We start from the raw sequence: 12,926 nt of genomic DNA, 5'->3' as shown, positions 1-12,926 counted from the left end.
GCATCTGTAATGTATGGGGCACTATGTTGGGAAGGTCCTGGTGGTACATACTTTTATAACAAAGAGCCTTTTCATTTGATTATCATTCACACATACCACAAATTTCCAAAAAGAAATAATCAGAACAAAATTTATTTAAAATTTTTTACTATTTAAAATGATTTTTCTGGGCCTTTTATATGATTTATTTCAGTTTGGGGGCATTTGGTCATGGGTGATTTAAAATTTAATCACCTATGGGTGATTTAAAATTCACTTGAGGAATGTGTTGCTTCTTTAGCACCTGGGAGTGGGGGCCAATCGGTAGAAATCCCTGTTTTTTTCCTCTGTTCTTGTATTCTTCATTTCCTTTATCCACATTCCTTTATCTTTTCCCAGTTCTGCTGTGCCTTAGTAAGAATGGTAGAGGTTACTAAGCAGTTTCTTAAATAATCAATGCATTTTCTGCTGATCACAGCTGCATTTCATAAATTAGAAAAAATATATTTTAATGAGATACAAAGAATTTTTAGGTGAAGCTTTATCATTTTCATGATGTGAGTTTTAATTTTTTTTCAATTATTACTGCTGTTTTTCTTTTTTTTTTTTTTGTTTTTGTTTAAAGTTTCCATTTTTTTATCAGATTTTTTTTTTTTTCCTGTACTTGTTCATCTGGCAAAAGTAGTTTTTTAAAAGCTCATTTTAGAAATGTTTAACCATTTTAAGGGTGAATTAACCATTTTAAGTTTGTGATCTAAGGGAAGCTTATTTATTATATGTGTAGATAAGGTTTGACTTCATACATAGCCAGCTTTCTGAGAACAGCTCATAGTAAGTTTGATGGTAATATATAGTGATATTTTAGAAATTAAGTTCAGATTATAATATAATCATTAAACTGATTATGAAATATTTGTCTTTAAGTTGGTCATGTTTTCCCTGTTCCTTGAGATATGTGCCTTTTTTTACTTGAGTAATTCATCTTTTTTATCTTAATGTTTTCCCTTATAAATTAGGAATTAGTAGGAACATCTGGCTCTGATAGTTTTTTTTAATGTTTTATTGAGGTGCTTAATATGATTTATTAAAGAATAAGGTCACCCAGATCAGTGGCAATTTGCAATTAGTGGGGAAGTTTTGGTGTGCAGTTTCTTACATTGTTTCTCATCCACTTTTTTTAGCTCCTTGTGCTCTTACCTGTGACATTGTTATGCAAAATGGAAGGAAACAGGCAAAGGGGAAAAGCTGAGTCCAGTGAGAAAAGACAAGGACAAAATAGCACACTCAGCCCCTCCCACCCTCTGTGCAGGGTACTGCTCCATGTTTTTACTTGCCTCATGTCCCACCCTTGACTTTTCAGACTCCTCATGTAGTTGGGGTTTGAATTTTGAATAAAGTTTTTATTTTTAATCAATTGTGGATTGGCAGTGTAGATGGTTTGGGACCCTATAGTAGAACTGGAGCTTTGACTTGATTTTTTAAGAATTCTCCAAAGAATACATTTTTAAAGCATAAGGGAAAATACTTGTCTTTTTACTATATAAAGCTAAAGGCTTTCACTTATTTTCAGTTAGATCTAAGAACACATTTGAACATTGCTGCTCCCTAATTTTGCTTTATGGAAATCTTTTGCTTGTTTTTCCTTTTGGATCTTGGAGGTTAGATTTTCTCAACTTACTTCTTTCTGCATTATGTAGTATCTTTAGAAATTCGGTATGTTTACGATTTCAAAACAAAATCAATGTACTTTAAACATTTGAATTGTTAAAAAGCTATTTTATGGCCCAGCAGAGAATTTGGAACAGGTGCCAACATACTTGCTTCTGCCTGGCTTCTTGTCCTTATGTTAGAACTTGTTAGCATGAATGAACAAAATGAAAAGTTGCAATATTTTCGATAAAAATAACACTTTAAAAAGAATTTTTGTTCCTGGCAGTGTAAAACTTGGCACCTAGCAAATAAGAGGACTCACAGATATATAAAGACACTGTCAGCCCCTCTGGAACTACTGAATTCCTCCATCATAGTAATTCTCCCAATGTCTGCAATCCAGTTCATTAACTTTTATTTTGTCCTCTTGGAACTTGTCCATAAAAGTTTTTTTTTTTTCCTTTCTTTTTTAACCTGATCATCAGGTCTTTTGGCTGCTATGGGTGTGTAGTTTGAGTTGAGGTTTTTTTTTGTGTATTGTTGGATTCTTGTCCAGAAAGTACTATAAGATGTTGGGGGTGGGGGTCGTTTTCCTTGGGAAATTTATCTCACTGCTCTGTCTCTGCTTGTTTGACAGCTGTTCCTTCACTTCTAACTTTATTACTAATTCAAAGAGTTATAAAGCCATGTGTGAGCAGCTGTTCACTGTTTCATTAGGACAAAATAGAAAGAAAGGACCCAACTATTATCAGGAGTGATTTAGGTTAGGTTGTAGAAATAATTTTCTGGCAGTTATGATATAGTAACTTAGTAAAAAGAGAGAGTTGTAGAATTTTTTAAAAAGAGCATAAAACAGTATTTGTTGAAAGATGAGAGAAGTTGAAAGATGAAATACTGACTGAAGATGGGATAGTGAACCAACTAGTTTTGAATTCCTGTTCTAGTTCTAGGATTTTATGATTTCATGCTGGAGTTTATTCTCTTACAGACTAACTTTTCCCATGACTTTCTGTGTTTAAGACTCTTCGTGCAATTGTAAGCTTTTTAAGCTGATTTATATTTATTTTTGAGTTGATATCTTAGCTATAGAAAAACTTCATTTATTTAGCACCCAGGTGCTGAATTAAAATTTAAAACTTGTTTGCTTTTAGTTAAAGAAATGTAATAATCAGACAAAGGGAAAAAGAATAGAAAAATTTGGTAATTAAATATTGCTCATGGGACTACAAATGAGATGGCTTAATCCTTATCTTTTGTCACTAGTCCTTCAGAATATAATTATTATAATCATGTTTCAGACCTTTAAATAATACCTAGCATGTGTTAAATAGGTACTGTGTGCCTGGCTAAAAGTGCAGCTAATTTAATAGATAGTGTACTGTTTAATTCTCACAATAATCCTGGGAATTGTATGAATATGAAAAATGTATGAATATAAAATTGTGAATACATTAGGATGTCATTGAAAACACATACACCCATGCATTCGCGCACATGTATTTGAAAGGTTGTAAGTATTAACAATGGTTACTTTTAGGTGGTAGGAAAACATATAATTCTTCTATTGTCCTTTATAATTTCTGTATTTATTATATATCAATTATCTTTATAATCATATGAGATGGGAATTGCCACTATTATTTTCACATTCTGACACGTTGGCCATGTCTTACATATGTGCAACAATTTCCAAATCGCTATCCTCACCATCTCACATATTTAGGAACTGTAAAACCATTTTAAATATTTTTTAGAAGTTTTTGTATTAATTTGTGGAAAGATATTTTATGTTTTTAGACAAAGTCTGTGTCTTTCTTATTCCTCTCTAGATTACAAAATTTTGAGACTATTATCCTTGTGCCTTTACTGTTCCTAAGACAGGCCCAGCACATAGAAGATATTTTTCTTAAAGTTTATTTAATTTATTTTACTCGTAAATTCCAACTGCAGTGCAATAATTGAAAACAAATTCCTTAATTTCCAAACATTTTTTTGTTTTTGTCTTTTAATGTAACTCTATTATACACTTGCCCAAAGTCTGAGTCCTGGTTGTTACCCTTGATTCCGTATGCTTTTTCACTACCTCTCCAAATCTAATTAATTATTGTTGAAATGGATGAAGTGTTCGGGATAATAAACTGGCATTGTGTATGAAGAGACCTTAAAAATGCCCATGTCCTTTAATCCAATAATTCTTACTTTATGAAATAAATGCCAGGAAAGCAATTTAGAAAAAACATTATATAATCTCAGGATTATGGTTGGTAATACAGCGTTCTCCTGGTTCTGTGGACAAAAAACCATAACATGCAAGTTCATTTGGGAAAAGTAATCTTTTTGTGATATTAACAACAACAAAAAAAAACACACACAAAAACAACCTTCTGTTTTCTTAGATTTGTAGATTGTTTTCTGACTTTTCTTCTTCATTTCCTCTTGCCTCTTAAATGCAGGTGGTGCCCAATACCCACATCTCTCTTCTCATGGTTGGCAATTTTAATGGATCTCATGGATTCTTTTTTTGTATGTAGAGATTTCTGAAATCTGACATTCCAGGCCTATCCTCTCTACAGTGCTCCATTTGTGATGCTTACATTCAAAATACTCAGTTTTCATCTTTTGAATATCATGTAACTGTGAAAAAAATCTATCTTGTTTATTTTTCCTCCTGAAGATCATTTTTCTGTGGTCCATATTCTACCAACCTATCTTGACATCTTTTCTTTTCAGTTCTCCCTCTTTCTTATTCCACCCTCAGAACCCTCCACTGTAGACCTGCATTGTCTTTCTGGTGTATCTTCATTATCTACAGGTGGTCACCTTAGTTTAAGCCGCTTTTTTTTGTTTTTAAGGATGTTTGTGGTTGGTCTGTAATTAGTCTCCCTGCACACTCTATCCTCAAATGACTTTTGTCAGAGAATCTTTCTGATGCACAGATCAGACCACATCACTTTCTAGATTAAAACCTTCAAAGACTTCTTATGTGAATAAAGAGATTCTTAAACTCCTTCATCTAGTCTTCAGGCTCCTCTATTACTATATGGCCTCAATTTAACTTTTCTAATTTTACTTCCCACCCTCAAATTTTTTTTCTCTTATTTTTGTCATACTTTCTTCTGAGTCTTACATCATATTTTCACATTTCTAGATCTCATCTAGGCTTCAAAAGTTGAATTTCAGATTTGCCTGCTAACTGGAAGGAATCTTTCCTTCCTGGGAACTCTCAAAGGCCTTTTCTGTTTCTTTGCTATTGTGCTTAGGATCCTTTCCATTGGACTATGGCTATTTCTGGGCATGTTACTGGTAGTTGTTAAGTTCTTTAAAGTTATTCATGTTTTATTTTTCTATTTCCTAATTAGTTCTTAATGCATATTAAGTAAATAATATGTAAGGAGCTCTCTTGTTGGGGGGGGCATTTCATATTTGAGGAAAAGGAACAAAAATTTGAGGATATTTCATCAGTATGCCAGACAGAAAAGATTATATATTCCATAAGTACCTACAGAAATATATTTTCAAGTATTTGCTGAAAACGAAAATAAATTAGGTGTATAGATAAGACTTTGGGTCACTAATACAAACCATTTGCAAACAGATGAAACCTAATTTTAAAAGCCATCTAGAATAGACGATAGACTTAGCAGTGTGCTCAATCATTTAAGCAGTTATTTATATAAGATTCGCAAGCAGAAACATTTTTTTTTTCTGTAGTATTTCTGTAATATGCAGATTACATTTTATGTACTTTTAATTAATCTTGATATTGTTGGTATTTCTTTTAGGATCCTCCTGATTTTTAAATGGTCTGTTCCTTCTCTTGTACTTCTTTTGTTGATCTTTTTTTTAAGTTCTCTGTTCTGGAAAACTTATGTTTAGAACATGTTCTGTTTTGCAGGTATCCTGGTCAGATATAGGAGGACTGGAAAATATCAAACTGAAATTGAAACAGACTGTGGAATGGCCCTTGAAACATCCGGAGTCTTTCACCCGAATGGGTATTCAGCCACCTAAAGGAGTTCTTCTGTACGGGCCACCTGGTTGCTCTAAAACGATGATTGCAAAGGCTTTGGCCAATGAAAGTGGACTGAATTTTCTAGCAATAAAGGTATGACATTAAGTTTTTAAATTGCTAATTTCTATTCTAGTCCCCTTAGAACCCATCCTCTCATTCCTGCCCTTCAGAGAACATGAGAAGGCAACTTAAGGAGTAGCTGATTTGAGTTTTATAGCAATGTAGTATAGGGAGATGAGAGATAAGTAAATTAGTTTCATCAGCAAATCAGGTGGACAGTAGAAGACTGCTTTATTTAGTTTCTTGATTCTCAGTATTTCTTACACTCATGTGTAATAGAAACCAGTCGTCTTTAGTTTTTACATTTTTAAATTATACTGATCACTTTTGCTCATCTAAGACTTAATTATAAATAAATAATAGGGGCCCGGTGAATGAAATTCGTGTACGGGTGTGGTCCCTAGGCCTGACTGGTGATTAAAGCACGAGCAATCTGGTATAGAAGGGCATGTCCCAGCTGACCTCCGGGCCCTGGGCAACACCTGGACCCCCGGGCCCCAGTGTGCCCCCTGTCTGCCTGAGTCATTGGGCCCCTGCCTGGCTCCCTTAGCGCCTGGGAACTGCCCCCCACCGCTGGTCGCTGTCTGCAGGGCGATTGGTGGGGCTGTCGGGCCCCTGCTCACACCTGTCTTGGCCTGGCACCTCCCACTCACCTGCTCCACCATCCCACCACGGTCCCGCTCTCATCGGGGCCATCAGGGCCTGCTGCCAGTGCCCTGTCGCCGACACCTGCCGTGTTCTGTGCCACCCCCTGGTGGTCATTGCATGTCATGGCGAGCAGTCGAACTCCCGGTCGAGGGGACAATTTGCATATTAGGCTTTTATTCTATAGGACTAGAGGCCCGGTGCACAAAAATTTGTGCACTCGGGGGGGAAGGGGGGGTCCCTCAGCCTGGCCTGTGCCCTCTCGCAGTCTGGGACCCCTCGGGAGATAACGACCTGCTGGCTTAGGCCTGCTCCCGGGTGGCAGAGGGCAGGCCCAATCCCTAGGTGCAGCCCCTGGTTGGGCTCAGAGCAGGGCCGATTGGGGAGTTGGGGCGCTGCCCCTGTCATGCACAGTGCAGGGCGGATCAGGAGGTTGTGATGCCACCCTCAGTCACGCTCAGGGTAGGGCCGATTGGGGGGTTGGGGCATCGCCCCCTGTCACACTCAAGGCAGGGTCGATGGGGAGGTTGTGGCGCCACCCCCTGTCACGCACAGAGCAGGGCCAATCGGCTTGGGGTGCTGCCCCCTGTCACTCACAGAGCACGGCCCACCAGGGGGTTGGGGAGCTCCCGCCTGTCACTCACAGAGTAGGGCCGATAGGGGAGTTGGGGCACCGCCCCCTGTCACACACAGAGCAGGGCGGATCAGGGGGTTGGGGCGCCGCACCCTGTCACACTCAGGGCAGGGACGATAGGGAGGTTATGGCTCTACCCCATCACACACAGAGCAGGGCCCGTGGGGGGCAGTTGGGGCACCGCCCTCTATCACCCACAGAGCAGGGCCAATCAGGGGGTTGGGGCGCCGCACCCTGTCACACTCAGGGCACGGCTGATGGGGAGGTTATGGCTCTACCCTGTCACACACAGAGCAGGGCCCGTGGGGGAGGGGTTGGGGTGCTGCACCCTGTCACACACACAGCAGGGCCGATCAGGGGGTTGGGGCGCCGCACGCTGTCACACACAGAGCCGCAGGGCAATCAGGGGGTTGGGGAGCTCCCCCCTATCAGGCACAGAGCAGGGCTGATCAGGGGGTTGGGGTGCCTTCCCCTGTCACGAACAGAGTAGGGCGGATAGGGAGGTTGTGGCCCCGCCCCCTGTCACACACAGAGCCGCAGGGCGATCAGGGGGTTTGGGCGCTGCCCCCTGTCATGCTGATCCTGGTGCTGGGAGGCCTCTCAACTCCACTGATCCCGGTGCTGGGAGGCCTGGCGGCTCCGCTGATCCCAGTGCTGGGAGGCATATTACCCTTTTACTATATAGGGTAGAGGCCTGGTGCACAGGTGGGGGCCAGCTGGTTTGCCCTGAAGGGTGTCCTGGATCAGGGTGGGGGTCCCCACTGGGGTGCCTGGCCAGCCTGGGTGAGGGGATGATGGCTGTTTGCAGCTGGTCACACACCCTTCAGGGTGGGGGTCCCCACTGTGGTGCCTGGCCAGTCTGGGTGAGGGGCTGAGGGCTATTTTCAGGCTGGCGGGTGACTGAAGCTCCCAACCGCTCCTTTTTTACTTTTCTTTTGTTTATTCTGGGCCAGCTTTAGCTCTGAGGCTTGGCTCCAGCTCTTAGGCCTCTGCTGCTGAAAGCAGGTATCTGGTTTGTTTGGGTTCTATAATCGAAACACTGTTTCAACTCCAGCTCTGAGATCCCGGCTGGCTGAAAGCAGGTTTCTGGGGTTTTGTTTAGCTTCTGTATTTGTAACAATGTTTCAGACTGCAAGCTCAGAGTCCAGCAGGGGCAGGCGGGGAATGTTAGCTTCCTCCGTCACTGAAGGAAGCAAGCCTCATGTTTGCTTCCATCTGCCTGGCTGGCAGTTAATTTGCATATCGCCCTGATTAGCCAATGGGAAGGGTAGCGGAGGTATGGCTAATTACCATGTTTCTCTTTTATTAGATAGGATATATAGGATGATTGTAAATTTGATATTTACATACATAGAATTTTCAAAGAAACCAGATACTTTATATGGTAAAACTAGGTTCCTTAAAATAACACTTCCAGTCAGAATGTATGTACATTCTACTCTGAAGTACACACACTCACACACACACATTTGTTCACTGCCTTGTCCTATTACTTGGGATAGATAATCCTATTTGATATGTAGTTTTACATTTACTTTATGACCAGATATTAATGTCTATTAAATGTGATCACATATCCAGTTACTAAATATATATACATAAAACCTCAAAATCATTTCTGTGGACTTTACTACAAAAATATGTATTTAAATATTGTAGATAGCAAATTCATTTCAGAAGAGGTACATGATAATGGTTTTTTTAAAAAATTTATTTCTTATTGATTTTAGAGTTGAAGGGAGAGGGAGAGAGAGATAGAAACATCTATGATGAATAAGAATTTTTTTAATATATTTTATTGATTTTTTACAGAGAGGAAGGGAGATGGATAGAGAGTTAGAAACATCGATGAGAGAGAAACATTGATCAGCTGATCATTGATCAGCCTCCTGCACACCCCCCACTGGGGATGTGCCCGCAACCAAGGTACATGCCCTTGACCAGAATCGAACCCGGTACCCTTCAGTCCGCAGGCTGATGCTCTATCCACTGAGCCAAACCAGTTAGGGCTTATTTTACTTAAAATTTTTTGTGGAGTGATATTTAGTTAAGTTTAACCTATTTACGTTTAAAGCATCAGTATCTTCATAATCCCTACTGTTTGCACACTTACCTTTGTTTGTGTGGAAGATACTGGATCATGAAGATTTGGAGAGGATACCATGTTATGCTGAATCACAACCACAGTTTTCAATGTTGGAGTAATGAATTATTTTGAAAATTCCCGTTGCTTTTTCTATGGTTCCTGTCCTCCTACCTTGTGGTAGTGGACATGGCCATTTTACTGGCATTTTCTACTCTTTCCTGTCGCCTCCATTTTTCTATGCCTACGTTGTCATGTAATTGCACAATTACATATGATAAACTTTGAATTTTTCTTGTCTATTCAAAATAACCTTATTTTATAAGGACTTAGCTCATAGTTATTTCCACTTGAATCTCACTTTTCCTGACCTAACATAACATTCCAGATGCTACCAGGACTGCTTTCTGGCCTATTCTATGATTACTCAAAAATATATTTAGTACTGTTTTTGAATATGAAATTTTTCATAACTTGAGATAGTTTCACTTTTGTCTTTTTCCAATGTGAGAAAATTACTCAAAGTGTTCTTTGAGAGGTTTATCTTAGATACTGTTCATTTAAAATAACCAAGTGTTCAGCTTTTTTGTTCGTTTAATTTCATTTATTTATTTACGAGAGGCCCAGTGCACAAATTTGTGCACCAGTGGGGTCACTTGGCCTGGCCTGCGGGATTGGGCCGAAACTGCTCTCCCACATCCCCTGAGGGGATCTGGATTGCGAGAGGGTGCAGGCCAGGCCAAGGACCCCACTAGTGCATAATTGGGGTTAGGGAGAGACACGGGAGGTTGGTCAGCCAGGGAGGGACTGCAGAGGGCTCCAGGGCTTGTCTGGCCTGTCTTGCTTAGTCCCAATCGGCCAAACCCCAGCAGCAAGCTAACCTACCGATCGGAGCGTTGCCCCCAGTGGTCAGTGCACATCATAGTGAGCGGTTGAGCGGCCTTAGCATATCATTAACATATTATGCTTTGATTGGTTGAATGGCATAACAGTTGACCAGACACTTAGCATATTAGGCTTTTATTATATAGGATTTATTTGAGAGAGAGACAGAGAGTGAGAAATACTAGTTTTGTTGTTCCATTATTTTATGCATTCGTTGATTGATTTTTAATCCCTGACCAGGGATTAAACCCACAACCTTGGCATATTGGGACAATGCTCTAACCCAGCAGTCGCCAACCTTTCGGACCTCACGGACCACCAGTAGTCCGTAGACTACTGGTTGGTGACCGCTGCTCTAACCAACTGAGCTATCCAGCCAAAATTGTGCAGTTTTTTAATTTTTTAGTTTTTTAGGTCACACACACAAAAAGTAAGTGATGTTAAGAAATTTTCTGCCCTGACTGGTTTGGCTCAGTGGATAGAGCATTGGCCTGTGGACTGAAGGGTCCCAGGTTCGATTCCAGTCAAGGGCATGTACCTTGGTTGCGGGCACATCCCCAAGTAGGGAGTGTGCAGGAGGCAGCTGATTGATGTTTCTCTCTCATCGATGTTTCTAGCTCTCTATCCCTTTCCCTTCCTCTCTGTAAAAAGTCAATAAAATATATTTTTTAAAAAAAAGAAAAGAAATTTTCTTAGTTCATACTTGCTTATAGATTATTATATTCTACTTACAATTTTTTTTAATGTGGATTTTTATTCAGTGTAGAGTTTAGTGTAGTTTCACAGTATTTTTAAATTTGGTTGGAGGATATATTTAATGAAGATGGGTGTTCATCTTACCATTTTTTTTCAGCTTTCTTATATGCTTAAATTTTTCAAAAGTAAAAGCTGGGAACATGAAAAACTAATTTGCTTTTCTTAGCATTTTCATTGATCCTTTCATCTTGGTCTGATTTTGTGAGAAGAGTTAAAGTAGCTTTGTCATATGGCTTACGTATGAGATGAAGTAAAAACATTTGGGAATTCACATTGTATTATTTCTAGTTTTATCTTTGTATGAGGAAAAAGTTGCCTTTTGGCTCCAACATACATGTTTGTTTTCTAAGGGTTTTCAGTGTTATAATTTAAGTGTGAGTTTAAAGCAGGTCTTATACGTTTTTAAAGTGATCAGAAAAAAGTAGTTAGATATAGGGATTTTCTAGCTTGTTGGGAAACACAAGTGTTTTAATACATTGAAAGGAGAAGTTCCCTAATACTTTTCGCAGTGATAATTATCTTTAATTCCCAAGTTAAAGAATTGAAAGACTTTAAACAGTTCCTTCTCTGAAATGAAAGTACCCTCTCTTCCTCTGTGCATCTTTTCTACACAGTGATTAAGAGATATACACTCTACTCAGAGTTAAGACTTCACCTTGGCCAATTGTCTGGGCCCTTAACATCCTTTGGCATCTATATGTGTTTTTGTGCAGACTTGACATATGCTTCAGTTTAGGTTGTCATCTGGGTCAATTATATCAAAATATTTTCCAGTTGAAATTTCCTCTCTGCTTCTCTCTTGCTTTTGTCTGGAGTGCTATAATAGATTAATTATCCTGGTATAGTTGGGGCTGCTTTACTTTATGCACAACTGTTACTGATTCTGGAAGAAGGGTGGTTAGGTCTCTGACAGGGATTTTCAGCAAGTCCTTTATTAACTGTATTGGTGAGTAAAAAAATGTAATGAACTTAGTGTATCCTTGACTTTTTGAGGAAATTTTCTTCTGATACCTGTCTCAGAGAGGAATTTTACAAAATACATCCTATGTTCAGGAAAATCTGTAATTTATTCAAAGCAGTGCACAATTTAAAGTAATTGATTTTGTTTATTTAACCAGATCCCCTATCATTCTGTTATCAAAGATACAAGTTATCTTGAAGCTTTTGTTTGTAGGCTAGTCTATAAATCAGAGAGCTTCCATTTTGCAGACATTACATGGAAAACTGCATAGACACTTCTTTTATATCCTGAAAACTTTAAGATTGGTTTCTAGGGTTACATATACGGAAATGATGCTTAAGAAGGTGAAATGACTTTTCCAAGGTCAAACTGCTGGTGATAGAACTAAAATTTGATCTCAGGACTTTCTGACTCTAGAGCCTGAGCTCTGAATCCATTGTATTATAGGATCGTGTGTGTGTGTGTGTGTGTGTGTGTTTAATAAAACTAATTTCCAGTGCTTTTTTCATTAATTACACCAAGTTACTGGAGAAGGTGTTTCAGGCAGTTTCCATAGGGCAGCTTCAGAAAAATGGAAAGATGGATGTTTCTGAGACCCAGTTTAAAAGTAATTTTGTTTCTCTTGAACAAAGAAAACTGAGAAAAATAGCATAGTTTTGAAGTGGTAGTTGGTTGAGTTAATAAGAAAAGTTTATCATTGGCAAAGAAACAGGAACCTGACCAATAAAATAGAAGTGCATGGAAAAATACTAGTAGTTGAATAAAGTGGAGGTTGACATTTATATACTTGTATGTGATCTGTGCCTTTGAGACTGAGTGTGTTGCAATGAAAAGCACTAAGCTAGGGTTCAGGTGGCTTTGGTTTGATTCCTAACCCTAGTACTAAATTTTTGCTCTGTAACCTTAAACAAGTTCTCTTAAGTCTCAGTTTTTTATCTGTTTAGGCTTTTTGAGAGGACTAGATTAAAAAGATAGGTGAAAAAGTTTTGGAGGGCATAACTACCCCACTCCTTAAATATGGGCTGCATATGATTATTACTTCCTTCCAACCAAAGAGTTCAGTATGGAAGCTGGGGTGGGGAAGAGCTGCTTTCTAGTGGAGAAGTCTGGCAAATACTACCTCAACCAGGTGATCAAGGTTCACATCTTCAGTGATTAGTCATGTTGATAGTATGTGCTTTTTGTATTGTGAGGAGAATGGAACTTCACTGCTTTGGTCTTCTTCCCAAGCACTCATAATTTGTGTCTAGCTATGAGAAAA

The 12,926-nt window shown here is 39.2% G+C and overlaps 1 protein-coding gene across 1 annotated transcript in view; it reads left to right on the top strand.

The window, feature by feature from the left end:
• AFG2A (AFG2 AAA ATPase homolog A) overlaps positions 1-12,926 on the top strand; it is a gene marked incomplete at its 5' end in the record, with an annotated part of 266,725 nt that overhangs the window by 67,491 nt on the left and 186,308 nt on the right. The window contains one exon of the mRNA XM_081091172.1: positions 5,525-5,734. Within this exon, the coding sequence (XP_080947298.1) occupies positions 5,525-5,734 (210 nt within the window). The remainder of the gene's footprint in view (positions 1-5,524; positions 5,735-12,926) is intronic.

This window comes from Myotis nattereri (genome assembly GCF_964212035.1).
Source record: "Myotis nattereri genome assembly, chromosome: 5".
Lineage (NCBI taxonomy): Eukaryota > Metazoa > Chordata > Mammalia > Chiroptera > Vespertilionidae > Myotis > Myotis nattereri.
The sequence above is the reverse complement of the archived record's forward strand: the minus strand, read 5'-3'. Positions and strand labels throughout refer to the sequence as shown.